Genomic DNA, 19992 nt, shown 5'->3' with positions numbered 1-19992 from the left:
GATTATACATGTGTTGTGACTATACATAGATACACAGCTAAGCACCAACAAGTCGGCAACATTTGATCATGACAATAAGCCCTGGTCTCAAGGACAGGCAGTAATGTTATTGAATAAGAATACAAATCTGCTGTAAGGATGAAGAAACCTGTTATGATTTCGGTAATTTAGGAAGTTATTAGCTGCAGCTCTCCATCTTAAACTCAGTTGACAGCCTGTCCCCCGCTAACCAAGTGTACTAGTGGAAGTGATCACTGCATCAAAGAGGTGATTAGCACATGCACCCTTAATGTTGTGCATGAAGTCGCTGGTTAGTTTTCAACTGCCTGACGTTCAACTCCACACCCTGCCTTAATACGCAATCAGGGAGACAGAGGGGGTGACTGGTACCACAGCATTTAATTCAGTCAGATCACATTAGAAATTGGACTCCATGCTTGCCTTCACGTAGCAGAAGTAACATCTGTGTGGAAAATAATGTGTGCCTACTCTGCAGAAGAACTTGTTTTGCCCGGTCTTAAGGGATGTGATAAGTAGTTAGAGCAACTGTGAAGGCGGTGCAGCAGTCACTATGTCTCAGTGGGTGGCAATGGCAACAGTAATGACAGTGATGCTTGCTGAAACACACAAAGCACATACAGTGTGCTTTTGTAGAAGCAGCCTTGTTTTTATAACAATGAAGTGGTGTGCTTTTGCTGCCAGTGCATCTAGAAATGGAAAATAACACCTGAGGAAATACAAAGACTGTGTATTTTACCTTTTGTATTGCCACATTTCTCCAACCTTCACAGCCCCTTCACTTGTTTGTGAGGCTTATTAGAATTTATGAATCAGAATCTTGTTTAATTTAATGAAAACTTTGTTTGGCATGAAATAATTGACAGAGCATTAATAAAAGAAAATTATCATAGTATAATTATTAAAACAGCCTTATAAATGCAGTTTCTGTACTTAAAGAAAAAGATTTGTTTCTTTTTAATCCATTTAAAATTAAGTCATCTAGCTCTTTCAATCCTTATTATTTTTAATAATCTGAGGCAGATAGCCACTAATGAGTATAACATAATATATATGATGAACTAAGAGTTTTGTGATTTATTTTGATATATTTCACATCTTAGCAATGTGTGAATTATTTCAATGAATTTCTGAACTGATTCAAATGTGCTAATCATAAACCTCTTGCCTAATGTTTTGACAGCATTTATTTCCAATATCCTTTATACAAAGTATCACTTTCTAGTTTCACTTATTTTTAGTCTGAGTTTGTTTTTTAAAATTTTTCTCTCATCCTTGTCTCATCGAGGAAATTGCACCTCTCCCCATCAAATCTTCTTGTGACTAAAGAACTCAATCAGGTCGTTCCTCAGCATTTTAAACAGATTGAGTAGAAGTCATGTATCTGCAGATTGTCCTTTCAGTTTTAGCCCAGGTTTAATTCTCGTGAATCAACCTGTACTCCTGCCAATCCTGTGGGCCAATAGACAAAATTACAAGAAACTGCCTTAATTTTTGCACTGTTTCATATATACCCCTCCAACGATTCAATGAAAAATATCCTTTTGTGAAAATTCGTACTTGCCTCGCAGAACTAAACACAGAGTTGAGTGTAATATGTTCAATCTCCAAAATTGAAGTTAGTAGAAAGAATTTTATAGGGTGGATACAATATACTGACATTGTTCTGTAGAGCTACCGCCCAAGGATATTTTTATATGCAATTATTTCTAATAATGAGTTGGGTCATTACGTTAGACTCGCTTGGCAGGAGGGAGTAAATCTGTAGAAACAGCACACTGAGTAAGTGAACCTAAATGTACAATCTAACCAAGAAAGGAGCTAAGTTATCTATTAGCCATGAAAGAACAACAAAGCATTAAAAGCATACAAAAGGAGGGGAGTAAATGGAAAGATTATTTCCTGCTTCTTGCAAGAAAAGTAGAAATTGCAATGGTTGTTGGTTGTCTAGAGTTAACACAAGTACAGTATTTATGTTCAGAACCGTGTAATAAACATCAGAGTCAAGGCAACTGAATAACAATTTTGATGTTAAAGGAGGAAATAATATGGAGCAATAAAATGATGTAAAAGTCTGAAAATTCCTGATAACACTTGTCTAGGTGTTTAACCAATTATCTTAAATTTCTTTCTCAACTATCCCCACAAAGTTGCCAACTAACTTGTTCTCTGCCAGTGAAGCAAAGAGAGAAACTTGCTGCAAACATAGTAGCTTATATTGAATTATATGGAATTTGCAATATAGGAATCCAATGGATTTTTCCTCCGTGTTCTACACCTGCCCTACCTACTTCACTTGTTTATGTCATCTGTCTGTCTCCTTATCTGCTTTTCTCCTGTTTTAGATGTTTTCATATTCATTTTTCATCTTGACTACAGGGTAACTTGTCTTTTTTCACTCCTCAGAATGTGTATGCTTCTCCCCTCCCCCACCTTATTATTTATCCATTTATTCAGTCGATTGCTTCTGATAACTTCCTTGCTCATGCTCTTAAATAGCTCTGCAGGTCAGAGCCATGTCATCCCTTTTCTCAGTTCACAGAACTAATACTTTTTTTTTGAAAAGACATATGTGAAGCTCCAAAGACTTGGATGTGGAACCCTTGAACTCTCAATCAACTGTCAATTCTAGTGCAACCGTTTTAGAAACAGGCTGTAACAAAAGTAATCTGTTGTGAATTTTCTGCTCTATTGAAGTAGCACCGTTGCAGAACTCTCACAAAAAATCATTGGATTTTGAGCTCAGTTTATATAACCATAGGCACAATAATGGCATCAATTGCACTTGTTTGTCTCAAAAATATTTCAACTCCAGCAGTTTTCACATTTCCATTCCAAGTATAATTAGGCTGCCATATTTTCCTTATGATTAGTGGTAGAAATATGCTGCTTCTGCAATTGTGTTTATTTAAAATCTTTATTTTCCATTGAACCCTGGAATGAATAATTGTGTTCTTATCTAATAAATCGGCAATATAATTAATTAAATGTTTTTTTCCAAAGCTCATTTATGCAATGGGAAATACCACAAGCATTTGCAAGAATTATTTGTTCCTTTGGTGGTTCGTTACATTGACCTGATGGAGTCAGCAATTGCTCAGTCCATTCATAAAAGCTTTGAACAAGAAACATGGCAACCTGTGAAGTAAGTCCCCAGGAGGTGTTTCTACTCAACAATTTTCCTTCCTCTAATGATACCTAATGCTGGTTCAGAACTAGATTTAAGATTAAAAGATCATATGTTGTGCCAGGTTAAAAACGGGGTCTGTAATCATCACGACGCGTTTGCAGTTAGGATATGTGCATTACATGGGGATTTTTGTTAGAGGAATCCCAAAAGATCCAATGATGAGTTTTCAAAAACTATAAGAACACAGGTGACTGGAATTGCAATTATTGCTTAAATGCATCCTTTCATGTTTTAGATTCTCTTCTTCAGTATTAAGACAGAAAAGATAACAAAGCCAGAATATAGAATTTCTAACATTTGCTTATAGTTTTAGAAGTACCATTTTAAAGAGTGTCAAGTGTAATTTCATAATTTTTGAATATTGTTTCATTGTGTATTAATTATAAAATAACAAGGTCCTCAATTGTCTTTCCAATGATATTGCCACAGATTAATGTTGTCCTATATTTATGTAAAACATCCTATTGTAAAACCAAATTGTTTAGTAGAGCAGTTCACACAGAGAGGCAGCTATTAACTTCATTTTAATAATCTAAATCAAAAAATTGAAAAGGTAGCTGTCAGAATTTTTTTGTAGAATATGCTGCCTTTTTAACTTTAAAGTTCATAATTTCCATAGTACTGTTTCATTTCTCGTACATTATATGAATTGCAAACAGATTATAACAGAAATGGGGGGGGGGGTTTAGATACTGATTCTTTGTAACATTATAATTAATAGCTCATGGGTCAATGTAATATACTGAAATGTTGGCAGGCAAATATATTATCTCTGTATGTTGCTGTGCTTTCCTGGATATGCATTAGAACTATGTTGCTTTGAAAGTGCAATGTGTGGTACTTAACACATTCATTTAAAATAAATGGATATCTATGGAAGTAACAGAGAATGACATTTAATATGAAATTTACAACAAACAGATTGAATTGCAAGCCTCATTGAATCAATAGAGTTAATTTTTCCAATTATATTTGGCATAACCAATTACCAAAGGGTGAAATGCAAGTGTTTTCTATCCAATGAGATTTTGCCTCAATTGGTAAAATTCTTGCCACTTGCTAAAATTCTGAGTTCAAGTTAGCTCTAGTTTGCAAGCTTCCAACCTTGATTGATAATTTAATCACTGAAAATATACTGTGTTGACCAAAATGTCAATTTTGGGATGGTATTTAAACATTGCTTGTGTCTTCAAGTTGATGCCAAACACTCCAGGGCACAGTTCAGAGAAAAAAGAGTTAAATCTTTGTCAAAAATAGAGTTACCATCCATGTACCAGGCCCATATGGCACATAACATGGTAGCTAAAATGTTTAAATTCTAATAATAAAAATAAATCTGAAACATTTAACAATTAAATCAGTATCCATGAAATCAACAGGTTGTTCTAAAATCCAATCTGATTACCAAAGCCCTTCTGAAAAGCAGTTTGCCACTCTCACCCAGTCTGGCCTGTACATGACTCCAAAGTCAGCAATATGGTTAACTCCTCAGTTAAAAATTAGGAACAGGCAATAAATGCTGGCTTTAAATGCAACTTCCCCATCTAGTAAATTAATTAAAAATATGTATTTAACAAAAGGGATCATCAACACGTACTCTGAATTAATTTAAATTTATAGACTACCTTATATTAACACTCTTGTCAGCCTTATTTTTTTTTATCAACTTTTAAGTTTTCTTTCTTATCCTTTTGTGGGTTGAGGATGTCACCAGTGAGATTATCCCTATTTTGCCTTGACCTGCTTTCCCTCTGTGTGTTTTAATATTGCTGTTTTTGATACAAGCTAAGACATTTCAGAGGTCAAGATGGAGTCACACACACACACACACAATTTTGTGTTACCTGAGAGTAGGAGCAGGAGTTTGCTGTCTGGCCCTTTGGGCCAGCTTTGAGCAAGATCATGGCTAATACTCTGTCTCATTTCCATTTTCCTAACCTATTCCCATTTCCCTCTTATCCAGAACTCTGAACAGTCTATGTTTTTAAAAATTTCAGTGACTGAGCCTCTGGAGAATTCACAAGATTTGCTACTTTTGTGTGCAGACATTTCTTTCCATCTCAGTTCTACATGGTTTCCACCTTATTTCAAAACTATGCCCCTGGTTCTACCCAGGGATGCATCTTCCCTGCATCCAGCCTGTCAGGCTCTTTGAGAATTTTAGTGAACTTAATGAGCTGTAGTAACGTCACCTCTTATCTTTCTAAACAGTAAACAATATCAGCCCATTCTACTTAATCTCTTCTCATATAGTAAACCTACCATTCTGGGAGCTAGTCTGCTAAATCTTCACTGCAGTCCCTCAATGGCAAGTGTACGTTTTTACTAAAAGGGATCAAAACCCACCAAGTTCATAATTATTTTATTACCTCATTTATAAGACAGACTATTAGTGTTCCTCTCCTAGGGACATTAGTAAACTCATTGGACTTAAAACAATCTTGTAGATCATGGTGATCATTAGTGTGGCCAGCAATTTTACTGCTTTCAGATTGCTAATTGTCAGCCCTAGTATGCAATTTCATTGCTTATACTACATCATTAGTCTTAACTAGGTACAATAGTAATTTAAACATCATGATAAGGACTTTCCCCTCTCTTGTATGGTGATATCTTCTGATAATTTGACTTTTCTTTTTCAAATATTGTAACTGACATATAAATTCAAAAAAATTAAATATTGCGAGTCAATTTATCACAAAGAAGCAGCTGGTTTCTTGAGCTGGGGAACATCCCCTCTACAGCATTGAATGAACTTCATTTTTACAATATGATTTCTCTGATGTTGTCCTGATTCTTTCTCCCACAGGAACCTCACCAATAATCTTGTTAGCGTGAGCCTGCCAAAAGTCCCAAGTCTGCCTCTTAATCTTCCGCAAATGCCTAGTTTCTCTCCATCATCTTGGATGGCTTCTTTATATGATTCCACGTGTGTATTCTGTAGAATTGGATAGCCTCTTGCTTGTGAATTTTACATTTTGTGTACACTTGCTGTTGTGTCTTGTGTGTATGGTTGGTTGCAGGCATGAAGCAAGCTATTATGTTTTAGATAGTACTCTGGCTCCTGTGCATTGCATGTAAATGGAGGATTACTTGTTGTTTATTGAAGATTCTGTGCATGTAAATGCTACTGAGAATAGAAGCAAAGGAAATGAAACTGTTCTCCATTTTATTACTGAATTGCAATGCTTCATTATCCGGTTATTGATATTTAATGTGTAAAGTACACATCGAAGGGCAAAACTGATTTTCAGTTTATAGGTATTTACTTGACAAATCTACCCTATGTGTCATCACAAAATGACACCTTAGAGCGGTTTAAACTAGACTCAAATGCTTCATTTTTCTTTTCATCAGTGACATTTAGTTTAGCAAAAAAGTAATAAGCCATGATAAAATTTTGATCTTTTTCAGAGTGTGTTATCAAGAAGGGGATTCCTTATTCTTATACTGAAATTGCCAAAAAGAATCGGTTTGTGATGATGTACGTGAAGCTCAAAGCTCTCTCAGCATCAGAGCTCATTTTCTCAGTAAGCTGCAGCTGCCAAACAGGGACATAGAAGCAGTTTATTGGTCTGTTGGGATAAAGATCCCGTCAACATTTAAGACCTGCTGTGGGAAACAGATACAGGAGTTAGGGGGCAGTGATGTGGAGGAGAGTGAGAGCAAGTGATAACTTTTTTGTAGAATACAAGGAGAAACTCCTTGCCCTACAACATGTATTTACAGTGGATTCCGATTAGTTGCCACATAATGGAACCAACACATTCTGGCCCAATTAAGTGATTGCCCCAATTAGCCAAAATTTCATGGAAATAGTTAAAAAGATATAAAAAAGATAAACTACCATTTATCTATGTATTTAAATGAAATGAAGAACAAATTAGAACGCTACCAAAACTCTCCCCCAGAACCAGAAAACTGTATATTAGTTCCTAATAGTTATCAATGGAGGAATTAATCCTGTGTACACTGCCGTGTGCATTTGATTGACTGTAAATGAACAAAATCAGTGCAGGCACCTGATGCAGATAATGGATTGCTTTCAAATGCTTTCAACAACTGCATCCTCCAAATCTTCATTTTCCTTGAAAAATTCATGATGATTGTCAATTACTTCAATTTGATTCTCTGTAGTTCCTAACTTGTTGAAGCAGAGAAATTGTTTCATTTTCACTCCCAGCCAATCCTGGAATCTCCAAGACTGAATGCTTGAAACCACAGTGAGCAAAACAGTGAGTTTTGAATTGTCTTACTACTCACTACTCGCAACTATTAGCGACAAAAATCACTGCTTTTTGAATAGAAGCACACACAACAGAAGCTATTTAAAAACTTCGCTGTGTGCACAGTGCAGTGTCTAATGGCCACACAATGTGTGACATGAGCTAGAAAGTGTTCGGCAACAGTCTCTTGGCCCAAATAAGCGCCATAGTGTCCCACATAAATGAAGGGAATCCGGCTATTTTCTCAATTTTTTTTTGTTCTCTAAGAGTTGTCTCAAATAAGTGGCTGCCCCAATTAACTGATGGCCCAATTAACTGAAATCCACTGTACTTTATAAGCAAATAAAATGCTAATCCATCAAAGTCTCTGAATGCCTTGGGAAATGAGGAAACTGCAGGAGCCACACAAGTCAATTTTCATTTTCCCTCACCCTCCTCCTTGAGTTGATTCTGGTAGCCACTGACTTTACAGTTGAAAAGCTAGCAGCAAGTGTTTTTTTATATATGTAGAATGTCCTTAATTTAGTGGATATTCCAATTGTGATTAGATTTGTTGGTTTTAAAAGTAGCCGAGCAGAAGAAAGAACAAAATGGCTGACCTTACTTTGATACACAGTAAATTCAGAGCTGCATGAAAGCATGCTTTTTCCTGTTCCAGTTGAGTAAGCCATGTGAAGCAACAATGAGTTTCAGTTAATAAGGCAGAGACATTGGAGCAGAATTAGGCCATTTGGCTCTTTGAGTCTGCTCTGCCACTCAATCATGGCTGATTTATTTTCCCTCTCAAACTTATCTGCCTGCCATTCCCTCCCTCACCCCTGTAACCTGTGACACTCTTACTAATCAAGAACCTGTCAAGCTCTGCTCCAAATATACCCAATGACTTGGCCTCCGCAGCCATGTGTGGCAATGATTTCAACAGATTCACCACCCTCTGGCTAAAGAAATTTCTTCTCTTCTCTGTTCTAAAGAGATATCCTTCTATTCTGAGACTGTGCCCTCACCCACTATTGGAACTATCCTGTCCAGGTCCACTCTATGTCTCTCAATATTTGGTAGATTTCAATAAAACCCACCTCATTCTTCTAAATTCCAGTAAGTACAGGACTGGAGCGATCAAACACTGCTGATACGTTAACCCTTTCAATCTTGGGATCATTCTCATAAACCTCCCCGACACTCTTCAATGCCAGCACCCTCTTTCTTAGATATCGAGCCCAAATCAAGGGAGATGGGTGATTAGCAGCAAAGCATTGATTTAGATCAATATTCAGGGAGCTCAATATAAATCCAGTTCAAATCAAAAGTTAGAGCATTATATGTCTCATTTCCCTTCTGTTTTCCAACTCTGCAATAGTCATCAGCTTAACTCATTAGTTGATTTTACTGCTTCATAAACTTAATTGATTTTTTTTAGTAAAATTGTACAAAACAACATAAAAAACATTAGCTTTACACCTTTGAGCCTTCTCTGCTATTCATTAAATCATACCTGATCTTCTATCTAAACATAATTTTCCTGCACTATCCCACTTTCTTTGATTCCCTTAATTTGCAAAAATCTATCAATCTAAATTTTGAATGAATACAATGAGCACTCACAACCCACTGGACTTGAAAACACCGAAGATTCACAGCCTTCCAAGTAAAGAAACTAATCTTCAGTCAGTCCAAACCAGCCTGCCCCATATCGCGAGACCATATCCTAGGTGCTTAATTCCTCAGCCAGAGGGAATATCTTCAACCTAGCTTCCAAGCCCTTTAAGCATTTTATGTGTAGTATTTAATGAGACCTCATATGGCAGACTCACCATCCTTGAAATTAGTCTAGTGAAAGTTTGCAGCACTCTTTCAATGGCAAGCTCTTAAGTAAGTGGCCAAAACTGAATGAAATGTACCAGGCGTTGTCTCAACAGGTCACCATACAATTGCAATAAGAGTTCCTTACTCCTGTATTCAAATCCTGCCATAATGAAGTTTAATGTAGCATCTACTGTCCTTCCTGCTTGCTATACCTGTATATTGGCCTTCAACCACTTAGGCACAAGCACACCTAGGTCCTTTTGAACACCAGCGCCATCCAATGTCTCACCATTTCATTAATACTCAGCTCTTCTTTTATGTACACCAAGGTGGATAAGGTCTCATTTATCCAAATTGTGTTCATCTACGATGTTCTTGCCCAGTTAATCAACATGCATATTTCCTAGAAGACACTTTATACACTCACAATCCACTGTAATGACCGCAGAAAACCTGGAAATATAATAATCTGTCATCTCAGCCAGATCATTGATCTAGATTGTGAAAAGCTGAGAGCCAAGCACCAACCCCTCTGCAAACCTGAGAACATTCTGTTTATCCACACTCTTCCCTTATGGTCTGACTATCAGTTCACATTCCATGTCAGTAAAATTCCTTGTGCTCTAACCTTGTTGACCAACTTTGTGTGCAGGAGCATATCAAATGACTTCTGAAAATGCAATACATCCCACCTGCAGTACCCTGCCTTTCACAACCTGCCAAGCTGAGCACAATCCATTTATTCCACTCTTTGCTTTCTGTATGATATCTAATTCCCAATCTGTGTCATTGTATTCTCTCTAATTCCAGTTTATCCTGCTGTATACCATAGTCAGAGCACACATGAGCGTACAGTACATCTTACAACTAGTGGCAGAAGTGTGATGGCAGGAGCTTCTATCTGACCCTGTGTCTGCTACCAATTACCTAGATATCAGCCAAAGTTGCTCTTCAGAGTGTAGAAAGGGAGAGGTCACTTGAGGCAATCAAATTAAGAAAATAATTCAAACAAAAACCACAAACAGTGAAAATTTAAAGATGACTGATGAAGAGTGTGAACCAGGAATATGCAAAGAATATATTTAAAGGAGAAAGTAAATAAGGCATTGAAGTCTACAAAAGGAAAGAGAACACAGAAAACCTATCTAGATAGATGAATTGCACAGGGAATTGCACTTGATAAGTGATGTTACCATTTTACACACTGCATATCTGATGCAGAGAAACATGATAGTTTTGCTAATGGCCAATTAATAGTGCCAACCACATGTATCTACATTGAGACAGTCTGCAAGAAAAAGTCCATTATGAAGTTGTACATAGTGATGTATAAAAGAGTAAAAATGATGAGTGTTCCCTCTTTGGACTGATCTAAGTATGCAGTGCTGACTTTGCACATTGCTTCCAGTTCAAACACAAGCCCCAACCAGCCTAACAAGTTACTTCTCACTATGTCTTTCCAACAGTTTAGGAAACAAATTCTGTTTTTTCATTCACATTTTATTTTTAATTGAATAAAATCGAGCCAAAAGTTTTCAACTCATTTGGCTGGTGCTCAAAATCTACTCTGAAAATATTGCATTAGAGTGGTGAAGTATTTTTGTTGAGGTAAAAAGAACAGGGTGGAATGAAAAGATCAGTAATTTCACGGTATTTAAAAAGTAGGTAATCTGTGAGCTGGAAGAATCATTATTTTGGCTCGATGCCTTTCTGTACAGATGTTTGATGTAATTGCAAGGAGGAATTTAGTTGTTGCAAACACTTCCTGTACAGTTGATAACTAATCAAAACTGTGGATGGCTTGCAATTAGAAGATGCTATCTCTCACAGCCAGCAGCATGCATAATGCAATAGTTTGAAACAACTTGACGGCCTGTTCACTGGTTTGCTGGCTTGAGTTCTGTAGACCAGACTCTAAACCTAACAACATTAAAGAGATTCAAAACCGAAGTACCACAGATGCTGGAAACATTAAAGGGGCAATTCTTAATTAATTCACAAATCAAGATGTTGAAATGATTAGATCCATATGTTGTATTGAGTGACAGGGTTAACTTACCAAAGTTCACTTGGTATCTATATAGTCGAGGTTGCCAATCACCTGCTGTCACATGATATCTGTAGTGTCTGCCAGGTAGAACTATCAAGTATCCTTCTTTCACCATGAAGAACATGACACTGAATGTGTGTGCATATGTTTGGTATGTGTCTTTTGTCTTCTTTGCACGCTGTCTTTGCAAGGAAATTGATTGCTTCATATTTCCTTACGCAAATCTGGATCCATGTGGTTAGCATTTGTATTTTGCTGATCCCCTTCTGAATAGGTTTCAGTTCATTTTAGGAGATTTAGGTTTCCATTGTTTTCACAATGAACATTGGTGTATAAGCCTGCTAAAGTTGGGCAAACTCTTAATATGTTTGTCAACACAAAGACTGAATGCTGACATGAAGGACAAAGAGCTAATTAAATATGAGGGTAAAAACTTAATGCTCTAATTAGTTCACAAATCCCTGTTCCAGAATAGAACCCATGTGTGTTCTTCGCCTGTAGCCATTTCCCATCTGTAGGTATTTGGCTCAAATCTTTTAAAATGTTACAGAAGGCTACATTTAAAATTTTACATTTTTAGAATGTAAAACACTACCTGCACAGTCATAATTTGCTTGCAGTGTTGCTGTTCTGTTTCTCAGTTGTATTGGGATTAGTGAACATGTAACCAAAAGTTCATTGACAAAGCATTCTTTAATGTGAGCTGATCATCATTAGGAAACGATTAGCATCAATGTTTATCAACACAGTAGTTGTAATTTTGAAGAGAAATGTCCATGAAGTAGGCTGCAATTTCAAAATAATGATTCTAATGATCAATATGAGACCATTCATCTGATATTAAAGAAGAGTTACACTGTATTAAATTGTGATGCACCCCAATCAACCAAAGTTCATCATCCAGGGTGAAGGTGGTTCGATCGGCTTCTCTCCACATTGCAGATTTAAACAATATGATCTGGTAATCACCATGAACAACATAATCGTCTGAGCATTTAAAGTAGTGGTATCAAATTCCTTGGTCTATTATTTGGACATATGCATTGAAAATAAATGGTTTAATGCTTCTACTAAAATAATGGAAATGGGAACGTGATATGAGTGCATCAAGTGGTTATATGAAAACGTTGCCTGGGGTCATTTACATGCAAAAGAATATCAAAATCAAGTTGAAGAGATTTTATTTTGACTCTGCTGTAGGGTTGCAAAAGCTCACCAATTTCTGTATTATGGTAGGGTGTTTTTACTGTCTATCCAAATCCCCTTTCTGTGATGCACAAACAACAAAATTATCACCATGTCAATAACATATCTGTAGACGGTTTGTAGAAAGAAATATTCAGACCAGGGATAATCTTCCCATATTTGGATAAACCTAATTCTGATGATAGTCACAGTGAAGAATTTAGATTGTTAAACTTACTAGACAATCCATATTCCCTGTCCAGATGAAAGATATCAACCCAAAACATTGAGTGTCCATTTCCCTCCATAGATGCTGCCTGACTTGCTGTGTTTCTCCAACATTTTTGGTTTTTATTTCCTCCATATTTCTAGTAAGACCATAAGACAAAGGAGCAGAAGTCGTCCATTTGGCTCATCGAGTCTGCTCCGCCATTTTATCATGAGCTGATCCATTCTCCCGTTTAGTCCCACTCCCCCGCCTTCTCACCATAACCTTTGATGCCCTGGCTACTCAGATACCTATCAATCTCTGCCTTAAATACACCCAATGACTTGGCCTGCACTGCTGCCCGTGGCAACAAATTCCATAGATTCACCACCCTCTGACTAAAAAAATTTCTTCGCATATAGTATATTTGGTATTAATAATTAATCACTCCTATACCATGTTAGGGCCAGCTGCTTCATTTGAAGTCAATCAGTTTCATTCACAAGGTGACAATTTGTGTGGGTTGAAGTTTGTACTAATGCAATGTGCAAGCCATCTAGAAATAGGGACAGAAGTTAGCCACTCAGCCCCTTTTCTTTCTTTTGACCACAGCTGATCTCTGTCTTCATACTGTATGTCCACTTTGGATACATTTCCAGGCTATGAAGCATATCATACCATTCAAACACTTGGAGAAAAAATGTATTTGGAAAATTACAAAAATAACTTGTTTATAAATATAGGACATATTTACTTCCCTTCAAGATAATTAAAAATAATTTCTCCCCAACAAGAGACACCACTTTCTTACCACCATTCACCCTCTACAATAAGTCACAAAGTTCTTTGTATCTTCTCAACAGATCCTTTGTGTCAGATTTGCTCATTGATTAGTGAAGGACATTTGATAATAGAACAATAATTGTCTCTCAGACTTAACTGATCTTTTCAGGTGTCCTATCTGCAGCAGATTTTTAGGAAGGGTTCCTCATTTCCACTTACGGGTGCAGCAGTGTTCTTAATGGTGGCATTAATAGCCTTGCTCTGATTTTAAGGTGAAGCTCACCTATTCCAGACTCTACCAACAAAGTAAATAATTCTATCTATCTTTTTCAGTGAATTTACCCTATCACTAAAGACTCAAGTGAAATAAAAATTGCCTTATTTTCAATTTTCTTGAAGCAGTTATGACAAGGAATATCAAAAGGTTGTGTACATTTGCATTGAAGTGTTTTTCATTGCCATTGTCAAAGCATATCAGTTGGAAGTTTTGGTGAAGAGGACAAACAACAATCCAGTTTAGTGGAGAGCAGGGAGTCTTGACTGCACTTTAGCATCACTGAAATGGGATATGTGGAGTGAATGGACCAGGACTGAATCAGGTGCATACAAATCTGATTTTATTCAGCCAGCAACCATTTGGCTAATATAAATATGACAAGAAAATAATAAAAATATGAGCAGGAGTGTGCCACCAGACGACTCAAGCCTTCCCTGCCATTCAATAAGATTGTGACTGATCAAAACTGACTTCAACTCACCTTCCTCTTCTGTCCCTATTCAGCATAACCCACAATTCCTCAATCCCTGAAGTATTTATCTATCTCCACTTGAGATACATTGAATAACCTGTCCTCCCCTGCCTTCCGAGGCAGAGAATTCCAGACAGCAACTACCTTCTTAGAGAAGAAATTTCTCTGCTCCTCATCCCTAAATAATCAGCTCCTTATTTATAGCTATGTCCCTCGTACTTGACCCTTTGACCAGTGAAAATTTAAGGCACTTAAAAAATTTTACCCTATGGCAAAATACACAGTCACTCAAGAACAATTCAGTCTTCCATCAGGAATTTTTCACCTACTGAGCAAGCCTTCAGTACAGAAGAATCAGCACTATGGGAGTTAGATGATATTTTCATGAACTGTTCTTGCTGTCTCTGTTTTCCTGATGGTGTATTTCACCTTTGATAATAACCTCAGATGGTGCAGCATTCTGGTTTCATGTTCTTTTCTCAAATGGTTTTCACTGATTTATCCAGTGAGAATCTGACCCATAAGATCTGTTGAGGAGGTGCCTACTTCTCTAAACAAATTATTTTTGTGTATTTCTAAAATATGATTTTCTTCAAATGTTTAATTGGAATGAAACACTTTTTTGTTGCAGAAATATAAAATATCAAATGATGTCCTGCTTATCTCCAGGTATCCAGCCAATGTAAAGACCGTAAGACATAGGAGCAGAATTAGGCCATTTGGCCCATTGGGTCTGCACTGCCATTCAATCGTGGCTGATTCTTTTTTCTCCTTCTTAGTCCTACTCCCCAGCCTTCTCCCCGTAGCCTTTGATGCCATGTCCAATCAAGAACCTATCAAGCTCTGCCTTAAATACACCCAACAAGGTGGCCTCCACAGCTGCCTGTGGTAACAAATTCCACAAATTCTCCACCCTTTGGCTAAAGAAATATCACCGCATCTCTGTTTTAAGTAGACTCCCCTCTATCCTGAGGCAGTGCCCGCTTGTCCTAGATTCCCCCTCCATGGGAAACATCCTTTCCACATCTACTCTGTATAGGCCTTTCAACATGCAAAAGGTTTCAATAAGATTCACCCTCATCCTTCTAAATTCCAAGCAAGTTCAGATGTATGTTTATGTAGAATCCCACCCAACAAGTGAATTAGTGGCAGATTTACTAAATGATGATGTGTGCACTGTTGGATATGACTAGAATATATAACAGCCGTGCCACAGTAGCCTTGCAGATAATGCAATGTTACTGCAGCTTATGACGTCGGAGCTCAGAGTTCAGTTCTGGCATCCTCTGCAAGAAGCTTGTACGACTTTCCCGTAGGTTTCCTCTGGGTACTCCGGTTTCTTCCCACGGTCCAAAGACATATCGGTTAGTATGTTAGTTGGCCATTGTAAATTGTCCTGTGATTAGGCTATGATTAAATCAGTGGGTTGCAGGGCCGTGTGGCTCATTGGGCCAAAAGGGTCTGTTCCATGCTGTATATCTAAATAATAAGTAAATAACTGAAACTAACAACCATTGCCTGGCCAAGAACCAACCCAAAATCAAAATAACCCTTTAGCTGCACCTAACCCTTTAGCTGCACCCCATTTATATGATTGCATCATTGCAATAGACAGCAATGTCTGATTTCAAATCCATGGAGTAATTTCTGTGTTATGCTTTGAGTTGCAAGCCTTGAGAATTTTGCTCTTGTGATGTTTGAGCCACTTGATTAAATTATTGCCTGGTAATCACTTTGATTATTTTCCACATTATATGCAGAGACATGGATGTCTAAATAAGTAGCAGATGTAAGCCAGTTGTGTGTGCAGTATCTCTGGCTACTTGTGACTTTGTCTGAGAGAAATAACCAATATACCATGTTATCAGGATATTATTGAGGGATCACTGCATTTCACGTATCAAACCACCAACCCTTTAATCATAATTCAAAGGAAGGTACCTTTCTTAACCAAGACGTAAATTGCCCTGTAGATGTGTCCATGATTAAGCAAGTGTTTGAATAACCCTGACCATTGACTTAATCCTTTAATCCCTTAACACCTGCTTCTCAACATCCCTTAAGCTTTCTCTCCATCACTTCTTGTATTTTTGCCAGATTTGTTTTATTTTTTCTCATGATTTTGAATATCATCAGTAATTGGTCCTGATGGGTTACAATGACAAACAATAATTTGTTGATCATCGTTATTTAGAACTGGAGAAGTCAAGGCAGTGGAAGGAGGGCAGAATATGACAATATTATGATCAACCATTTCGCTTGGTAACCATCAGGCCGCTATACATATATTGCTGAGGGTGAATGGTTGGATCTGTGCAGACAAATGGTCATTCAAAATATTTTCTGAACCTTGAGTTGTTATTTGCAGAGAAACTGACGTTTCCAAGCCCTGATTTAGAGTTTGAATCCAGAAATGAGAATAATCATTATTTCTGCAAAACAGATTAAAGATTATTTACCTTCTCTACAAACTCAGAACATCAAGGACAGCATAGACCCTTTGGCCCAAAATGTTGAGCCAACCTGTATAAATCTGCTCCTCGATCAGTCTAACCTTTTCTCCTTCCTATATAGCCCAAAACCCTCCATTTTTCATACATCCAAATGTCAATCTAAAAGTCTCTTAGATGTCACTATTTTATCAGCCTCCAACACTACTGCTGGCAGTGCTTTGCAGGCACCAACCATATACTGAGTAAAAACAAACCTTCCTTTGACATCTCCCCTAAACTTGCCTCCATCCCCCTTAAAAGGATGAATCCTGTTCACTGCTTGAATATGGTTCATGGGATTTAACTTCACCAAAGTTCTTGTACAGACTGTGTAAATCTAAACAGTGAGATTGAGAAATGTTTCATTGTGCATTTTTATAACTGGCCTTGATCCTGTCTTCAACTGACATCCATATTTGCCTTTGGCAGCAACATTAAAATGATCATATTGAATGTGAATCCTAGCCCAATACTTCCTCCCAATCGCAAACAGCATGATTGATTATAGCATCCATTGATTCTGCCCAACTTGAACAATTTTTGTCCATTCATTTATTTAATATTCAGAACACTATTGAAGGAATTTTTACAACCACCTTACTAAAGTGGCTTTTGTTTTTATGTATTTATGTTTCTAAGAATTCATAAAATAAAATTTGACAGATCAGTTTTAGATTAATCAATTTCTGTAGACTGTTACCAAATACTAGACTACACTTACAAAATTGTCTTGCTATCATTATATAATGACATGATGAATTACCAAACAGATGAACATTCCAGAAAATTTTCATTCAGAATTTAAATAACAATTGCTCATTTTAAACCTCTCCTTGTCCTCAAGATTCAGCCTTCCATTCACCAGATGATCACAAGTAATAAATAATGTGTCAGAAAATAATTCTTTCTATAACATTGATAACTCATGCTTGTTGAGGGCTTCATGATTGTATAACAGTTTATGAATAGGTGAATGGTCAAATCTTGTGTGACGGAGTTTCATGCACTTTAGTAAAATGAGTCAATATGTCGACTAAATGGATAGAGATCACAAATGAGCAACCATTAGTCTTGCGAGACCATGGATCTGCGCCTGGAAAGTCTTCACTCTCCATGACGCAGGCCTGGGCAAGGTTGTATGGAAGACCAGCAGTTGCCCATGCTGCAAGTCTCCCCTCTCCACGACACCAATGTTGTCCAAGGGAAGGGCATTAGGACCCATACAGCTTGGCACCAGTGTTGTCGCAGAGCAATGTGTGATTAAGTGCCTTGCTCAAGGCCACAACACATTGCCTTGGCTGGGGCTCGAACTCAGGACCTTCAGGTCACTAGTCCAATGCCTTAACCACTTGGCCACGTGCCCACAAATGAGCATAATAGCGGGAAACGGGTGTTTTTGTGCATCATAAATGTGCACAGGTCTCTACAACAAATGGTCAGGAAAGGAAACAGCACATTCACCTTCATTGCAAGGGTTGGAGCTTAGAAACAGGGAAGTATTGTTGCAATAGTCCAGTGAGCATTCAAACTACATCTGGAATATTTTAAACTGTATTGAAGAAAGGATATGATAGCACTGGAGGTAAGGGAGATACACAGGGCTTATTCCTGGGATGAAAGAATAGTCGTATCCGAAGAGGATAAAAATATTGGATCTTTGATCTTTGAAGGTTAGCAGAATAAGGGATGATCTCATTGAAACCCGTAAGATTTTGCAGGAGCATGACAGAAGAGATTGAGATATTTTCACTGATGGAAAATGAGTTAACATAGATGTAAGAAAGTGGGCATTTAAAGCTTAGCTGCACAGAACTGTCTTCTTGTGGAATGTAGTAAACCTTCGAAATTTTCTCTCCTGGAGAATTGTGGAGACTGTTCCTGGAAGTGTTTGAAGTGGAAGTGAATAAATTTTTGAGAGATCAAGGAATTGATGCCAATGGGGAACTGGCACAGAAGAGGAGATGGGGCCTGAGGCAGATCAGCCACGATTATTTTGTATGTAGTGCAGACTGGAAGGGTCAAGGGACCTATTCCTGCTCCGATTTTCTCATGTTCTTGTATTCCATCCCATATCACCAGCACAATGACAATAACAAAGACCAGACAGTAAATCTGTTCATGATGACCGCTAGTAACTGTGTTGAATGTCTATGTTTGTATCTGGTGTTACTTTCCTGTTGTGTGCTTGTGGCTACGCTGTTTTGAAGGCATTGTCTGCAGAACAAAATGTTTCATATGCCACAATGCTCTTTTGCTTTAGGAATGGTTCTTCCACATCGGAAGATCTCTTCTGGAAGCTGGATGCTCTACAGATGTTCGTCTATGATCTACACTGGCCAGAGCCCGAATTTTCTCAACATCTGGACCAAAGACTCAAACTCATGGCAAGTGACATGATTGAGGCCTGTGTGAAAAGGTAGGTGTGACTGGCCAAACAGGAGTTATATCACAGATTAATGCAAAAGCTGCACACTTTGCAACCAGGGGTACAAACTTATATATCTGCACAACCAGTTTCAAACCTCCGCTGAAGACCATGGACTGAAGTAAGCCTGAGACACAAGCACCCAGAAACATTTTTTTAGCACTTGTTGTGACATCAAATAGCGCCAGAAATATTTGAGCACTTGTTGTGACATCAAATAGCGCACAGCACTTGTTTGCTATCATTTGCATGAAATTCTACTGTCCTACAGGTCCCTCAAGAACCCTGAAGTAGGTCTTCACCATAGTGGTAGGACTTTCTTCAATATTAATTAAAGGCACCCAAGCTGCTTGGAAAGCTGTCAGGGAGTACATGATATCCATCCTCCTCCTGGTGGGGGCCTCCTTTAATTTCCGAAACTCTTATGTTGTCATTGCCTGATTCCCCACTTCCTAATCAACCATCTAACCACCCCACTATCCCCAGCACAGACAGTGAGCAATACATTATAACCTTTCTAATTTATACAGTCATGGGAAGGAATAATTTTGTAGGAGAAATGATTCTGAATGTGCAACTTGAAACAAATCCACCTTCACTAGGAAGCATGTTTCTGCAAACCAAGCTGTAATTATAAAGTCAATTGGAAATTTTCTTCTCCCCTCATATATGACAACAAAAGGGAAATGTTTTCTTTTTGGAATATAATCCATTCAGTTGCAGTTCCCATAAATGTACGTAAGGAATAGTGGTGCTAGATTGACAAGTTAATGAAAGCATTAAGCTTCTGAGGCTTGGTTATGTGTGTATAAAAGGTGTTTGTTTCTGTTCTGCTGGATCAGTACACTCCCCTGAGAGCTAAA

General features: G+C 37.7%; 1 protein-coding gene across 6 annotated transcripts in view; it reads left to right on the top strand.

Annotated features, from left to right (window-relative positions):
- Positions 1-19992, top strand: part of cadps2 (Ca++-dependent secretion activator 2) — a 706406-nt gene that overhangs the window by 592669 nt on the left and 93745 nt on the right. For 4 of the 6 annotated variants that reach the window (XM_072267872.1, XM_072267871.1, XM_072267876.1 and 1 more), the window contains exons 19-21: positions 3022-3163; positions 6018-6137; positions 18965-19120. In XM_072267872.1, coding sequence (XP_072123973.1) covers positions 3022-3163; positions 6018-6137; positions 18965-19120 — 418 coding nt within the window. The remainder of the gene's footprint in view (positions 1-3021; positions 3164-6017; positions 6138-18964; positions 19121-19992) is intronic. The other 2 variants (XM_072267874.1, XM_072267873.1) reach the window with 1 other exon arrangement.

This window comes from Mobula birostris, chromosome 9, assembly GCF_030028105.1.
Source record: "Mobula birostris isolate sMobBir1 chromosome 9, sMobBir1.hap1, whole genome shotgun sequence".
Classification (NCBI taxonomy): domain Eukaryota; kingdom Metazoa; phylum Chordata; class Chondrichthyes; order Myliobatiformes; family Myliobatidae; genus Mobula; species Mobula birostris.
This window is presented reverse-complemented; position numbering and strand designations above follow the sequence as displayed.